The sequence below is a fragment of the Festucalex cinctus genome, chromosome 6 (genome assembly GCF_051991245.1).
Source record: "Festucalex cinctus isolate MCC-2025b chromosome 6, RoL_Fcin_1.0, whole genome shotgun sequence".
In the NCBI taxonomy this organism is placed as follows: Eukaryota; Metazoa; Chordata; class Actinopteri; order Syngnathiformes; family Syngnathidae; genus Festucalex; species Festucalex cinctus.
Genome location: NC_135416.1, coordinates 10376637 through 10382442, shown reverse-complemented (window position 1 = coordinate 10382442; position 5806 = coordinate 10376637). Strand labels below are relative to the sequence as shown.

Sequence of the window (5806 nt, the reverse complement as noted above, 5' to 3'; positions counted from 1 at the left end):
AAAAAATAAACTTGTAAGATCAGTTTCTTTATCTATTTATATCAGTTTATGTGAAGAAAAAAACAGCAGTCACATTTATGATCTAACACATGCTTTACTTAGAAAATGAAGGCCGAGAAATTTATAAACACGTTGCTGACGTGTGAACTGTAATAATAACACAATCAGCGCCCCAGCAGCCTAAGCTGTTTAGTGTGTTTGTGTGCACAGTAGGCTAAAATGGACTACTAATTCCTAGCATTTAATCGGCTGGGGACGGCATTTTACTGCAAAAAGACAAAGAAAACCATTGAGTGAGCGAGAGGGATAGAAAGTGAGAGAAGGGGAGGGTGTTAAGAGGCAGGCCAATTTCAATTCCGAACTTTCAGTAATGGCTTTCCTCGCACGCTGCCCTCTCCTCTCCACCTGAATAAATGCATGTCTGACAAAATCGACTTAAAAACAGCTTCTGTGGGGGACTTCACATCACACTATATATGTACCAACGTTCTTTTAATGTGCTAAGTTAACAAAGTGGTGTCCCAAGAACATCAAATGGTGGTTCCATTCATATTTCTAATCATATTATCCATTCATTAATTTTTTTATACCACATATGGTGTTCAGCCTCACAGGTCACCTGACTTAACTGTCAAACAGACAACCGTTCAAACTAACATTCCAACCGTCAGTGAGTGTGAACTGAACTCACATTGCCTACGCACCAGAGGTGTTAAGAACTTTTTATGGTACACGTTGTTATAATTTTCTTTAGAGGGCCATGATGACTGAAAATCATATAAATATACAGTATAACCACCAATCATACTCTCCTGCGTATATCGTATCATATCTGCATATAATTACTAGAGAACCTTATGGGCACGGAGCCTATGCAAATCAAAATCCAGAAATAAAAGATAAGAGGCCAGTTTAAATGATCAACAAATATTAGTGAAAGGAAATTTTAAATCAAAAGAGATAAACACGAGATTAATTACAATATGCTGATTTAAACTGATAACTATTTTTTTTTTTTAGTCTGAATGGGATATTTAGATTTAAACCCAAGTAAAATTATATTAATTAAGTCCCCACAAACATGTCTAAATAAGGCAATATGCTGTGCTATTGGTTGGCACGTCTGCCTCACAATCAAGAAGTAATGGGTTTGAACATCGCGTCGGATGCAGTTTATAGCAATCAAAATGATGTACAAAATACAGTAATAAACTAATTTGAACTACCCGCAGAGCCTTCTAGTATCAGGCTACATTTCCACTCCAGGCCATGGAGGGGCAGTATATACCATATCTGTGATTGGCGCATGTGACGTCATTGCGAGGCGCGAAGTAACTCCTGCTTCAAAGTCTGCTGTTGTAGCTACACACGTACAAAATAGACAACGTTCAAGCTGGGAAAAGTAGTCATTCTCTTCTGTAAGGTAAGACTTTATAAACTCGTCTGTGAAACGAAACGCATAATGTCGTGTCATACTGACTGGAACACAGTTGAAGTCGTAAAGTGCTTCATTTGCAGCAACATTAGCCGTCCAAGACAGCATCTAGCTAACCTGTTAGTCATTGGTAGGCAGTGTCCGTATTCATGACGGGAGTATATGAACGTGGCGACAATCAAATGCATTAATTTACGTGAAATGTGTTCTCGGTAGCCGTTATGGATACCAGCGCCTTCGACGCCGACAACTCTGTCAGCTGCCGGCTGTCATCCATCATCCCTGATGTCTGTAAGACTGAAGATTGTTGCCTGGGCATCGACGAAGCGGGCAGGGGACCAGTGCTGGGTATGCTGCAGGTTGCCTACATTCACTCAACTCAAGGCTTTTCAACTATGTTACTAGTTACTAAGTAACTTTGCTCAATTATGACACCACTGTCACATTATCCATCTGTTTCTCATTAGGTAGTTATGTGAAAGAAGAAGAAGAAGTAGGGGGGGAGAAAATAAATACATCCAAAGAAACGTGTTTACTGGAAAGGCCTCTGAAAGCCCTTCAAAATGATACCAGCACTATTTATATCTTCAGTAATAAGCAAAATACATGCTTTAAAACGTCTATATTTGATGCTTTATTAAAAAGAAAAAAAAAATCGGTGACCTATTACAGTTTGGCTGGTGGCTAATACTTGTGAATTATTCACACATCTAGAGAGGTAGGTCTTTAAAAAAAAAAAAAAATCACGTAATTTAAAAACACAACAAAGGATGGTGTCGCCAGCGTTTCTTTACATATTATTTTGACAAACAAATGTTCAAACTCACATTCACATTGTTTTGAGGGTTCATGAATCTATTTTTGGAATGTTCTAGCTAGTCTACATAGAGAAAAATGTAAGCCTTTTTGCTCTTACTTCGTAGTGCAATACTGTATATCATTATCTCACATTTGAAAGACAACACACAGTTATACCATCATGTGCTTTTTTTTTTTTTTTTTCTTCTCCCAGGTCCAATGGTTTATGGAATATGCTTTTGTCCCATTTCCAAAAAGGAGGATCTAAAAGGCTTGAAAGTTGCAGGTAATTTCTTCTGGTACAGCTGCTGCCTTTTTATTTGCCAAGTAAATTCAGTTTTATTCATAAAGCACTAATTGACAGCAGATGTTCTCTCAAGGCGCTTTACATGCAGTGATGCAAGTCTAGATTCATATTCCTTACCATATTAAGATAGCAACTGAACCATGTACGAGCAAGTATGAAGTGACAAAGGCAAGGAAGAACTCACTCTCAGGAAGAAATCATCATGTTTATCTCTTATCCCTTTCTAGATTCAAAAACTTTATCAGAGGCAGAAAGAGAGAATCTCTTCCAAAAACTGGACGATGCCAAAAGTTTCATAGGCTGGGCCTTGCGTATTCTCTCCCCCAACACCATCTCCACCAGTATGTTACAGAGGTATTGGTGGCAAATGTAATACAATGTATTTGTTGTGTGTAAATCAATACACCAACAGCATGTCTGCTTTTGGCAGGACTAAATGCAACCTGAACACTCTGTCACATGACACAGCCATTGGTTTAGTTCAGTTTGCACTGGACAGTGGCGTACAGCTCAGAGAGGTATGTAAATGTGAGTTCTCATATTGTGCAGTGGAACGTCTAAAGGGGAACGTCTCAAAATTGACGACTTTTCAGTTTGGGGGAAGGCTGGCTTGTTTAAATTCCCAGACACCGCTTTAAGTTGTTATACCTTATCTGTCATATACCGTTGTACCTTCATGTCACCACAACACTACCTAAAAATATATATTAAATCGCACCTAGCATTGCTTAAAATAATAAAAACACAGAGCCAGCAGCTGTTGTGCACTTCAAAGTCCAGTTATGTAGAGCCCCCACTGTGCTACATCATAAACGCAAACATCTGTGTACATGATCTTCACAAACTCCTTCCTAAAGGTATAGTGATGCAATAAATAAAACAATGAGCCGACTAGCCCTGTGTATTAAACAGATATTAACATGCAGCGGAGACTTACCTCTGTGGCTCACGAGAGTCCTTCTGCAACGAAGCATTACAGCGCTCGGTTTTACACATTTAAAAAAACCATACAGAAGACAATTACACCACACAGCGAGAAGACAAGTTACTTTCAAGAGTGGCAATGTATTTGTTTGCAAGCTATTTTCACTGCTTTAAATTGGTTGTTGTATAAAAACATCAGATAAACTGGATATGGACCATTAGTATAAATTTGTGATTTTCTTTAACCATATTTGGACCATCATACAATATTTCCACAAGAGAGTGGCGATTTGTTGATTTAAAATTTATGTAAAGGAAGTCAACGTACAGGACCACTTTGTGTTTGACTGTGGAGGTTCCACTTGACATAGAAATAAAATGGGAATGGCCTTGAACGTTGCCCTCCATCTCTGCAGGTGTTTGTAGACACAGTCGGCCCTGCTGAGAAGTACGAGGAGAAACTTTCCAAGATTTTCCCAGGCATCGATGTCACAGTGAGGCCAAAGGCTGACTCCCTCTTCCCTATCGTCAGTGCAGCTAGTATCTGTGCCAAGGTCAGTCCGGGTACTTGGTACTCTAGTCAGATTTTCTCATGTCCATTAAGTGACTCTTAATTGCGTTGACATATTTTGATGAGTACCATCAAAAGTATGGGAGTTAATCATCACTTTCAGTTATGATGACATTCAAATTTGGACATATATAAAGGCGTAATGTCATTTTTAAGACGGAACATTTCCAGAATTTTGTAATAGCATTTCATAATTTCACTAGCAATGCTGCTTCTCAGGAACTACTGGATGGATTTGTCTGAAAATTGGTTTGAACCCAATTATAAAGTTATTGTGCGCAACGGGGAAGTTTGTTGAGAAATTGAGGGGTTTTTTTATGTTGGAAAAACACACTTTATGGAGAATGTTTTTGTCTGATATTGGCTGTAGAATATCTGGTCAGAAAACGCCTTCAAATGAGAATAAACATACCTCAATAAGCTTTTACGGGACAAAATTCTGAGTTGGTTTCCAGTTAAGGCATCAAAATTACTGAGAGGTTTCATACAGTGTCATTACACCTAAAACATGGGGGATTTTAGAGGGATTTGAAATGCTCTTTTGAAGTTTTTTTTGTTTGTTGTATATAAAAATCCACAGAGCAACTTGTCATGTTGCTATTGCTAATATTTTGTATGTGGCTGTTCAGGTGGCCAGAGACCATGTTGTGAAGAACTGGAACTTCATTGAGGACCTAGGAGACGTGGACACCGAATACGGTTCAGGATACCCGAATGGTGAAGAATAGCATGCTTGATGTTTGGTATCAATAGTTTCAGAATTACTGATGTATTGTTTTTGTCGCCCTCGTAGACCCAAAGACTAAAGCGTGGCTCCTGAAGTACTTGGACCCGGTGTTTGGGTACCCCCAGTTTGTGCGCTTTAGCTGGAGCACGGCCCAGACCTTGATCGACAGCAAGGCTGTAACTGTCCATTGGTAAGTGTTGTAGAAATTATTTGACTTCAAGAAGACATGATTTTTTTTCATAATTTAAAACGGTTCCTATGTGTCTTGATAACATTTCTGCTTTAGTCAGAATAACCCAAAGGCTCGAAAATCATAGCACACTGTTTTTTTTTTTTTTTTTTTCGACATCACTGAATTTAGACTGTTTTGAGGGGGCGGACCTATTTCATGCATATGAACCATGGTTCAGCTGCAGTGAATCCAATGCTGAGATGTAAAGCATATGATTTATTAACCAGAATTAAAAGGCGATTTACTATGTTCTTGCCTTTGGTGCTATACAGTAGTCCATAAAATTAGCAAAAATATATTGAGCAGCATCTCAGAACTCATGAAACATATAATGTATCTTCCCATGTCTGTTGAGATCAAAAGGGAGACAAAAAACGCTTTAAACAATTAGTTTTGGTTTGCATTTACATCCCCTAATGTGTGAAACCCGCAAACTCTTTGATTTCTGGCATACGCTTAATGCGCCAAACATTTGACCCGAGGATATTAAGCACTTACCACATTATGAAAAATCACACTTCTGTTGTTGAACCTTTTCCTCAGGGACGACGATGAGGAGGACGGCGAGAAGGCTGCGCAACGGCTGGCTAACAGGTCCATGCTGTCCTACTTCAGCGCACCAGGTGGCGTCAAAGACCAAACGCAAAATCACCGCTTCTTCACCGAGCGCAGGCTGAAGAGTGTGGACTCTCTCTGAGGACTTGGCCTGCATGTACTGTGAGTTGCTTGCACACACAAGCAGCAGCAGTGCAAGCACATGCAATATTTTTATTTGTTCAATTTGTTTTACGTATAAAATGTGTTTTATAATG

At 39.1% G+C, this 5806-nt stretch overlaps 1 protein-coding gene across 2 annotated transcripts; it reads left to right on the top strand.

Moving 5' to 3' along the window:
- The first annotated feature begins 1287 nt into the window (after positions 1–1287).
- On the top strand, positions 1288–5806 carry rnaseh2a (ribonuclease H2, subunit A). Of its 2 annotated transcripts, none has more exons than XM_077524416.1 (9): positions 1288–1423; positions 1652–1783; positions 2448–2519; positions 2768–2894; positions 2971–3058; positions 3881–4018; positions 4665–4752; positions 4829–4952; positions 5538–5806. In XM_077524416.1, exons 2-9 carry the CDS (start codon positions 1657–1659, stop codon positions 5689–5691), a joined length of 918 nt encoding a protein of 305 aa, XP_077380542.1. In that variant the 5' UTR covers positions 1288–1423; positions 1652–1656; the 3' UTR covers positions 5692–5806. The 2 variants fall into 2 exon arrangements, with proteins under 2 accessions (XP_077380542.1, XP_077380541.1); XM_077524415.1 differs by lacking the exon at positions 1288–1423 and adding an exon at positions 1435–1565.

Coding starts and splice junctions, on each gene's coding strand:
- rnaseh2a (XM_077524415.1), top strand. CDS start 1,463: ATGTCGTGTCATACTGACTGGAACACAGTTGAAGTCGTAAAGTGCTTC. Junction 2,895..2,970: donor TCCACCAGTATGTTACAGAG/GTATTGGTGGCA, acceptor TGCTTTTGGCAG/GACTAAATGCAACCTGAACA. Junction 4,753..4,828: donor CGGTTCAGGATACCCGAATG/GTGAAGAATAGC, acceptor TCGCCCTCGTAG/ACCCAAAGACTAAAGCGTGG.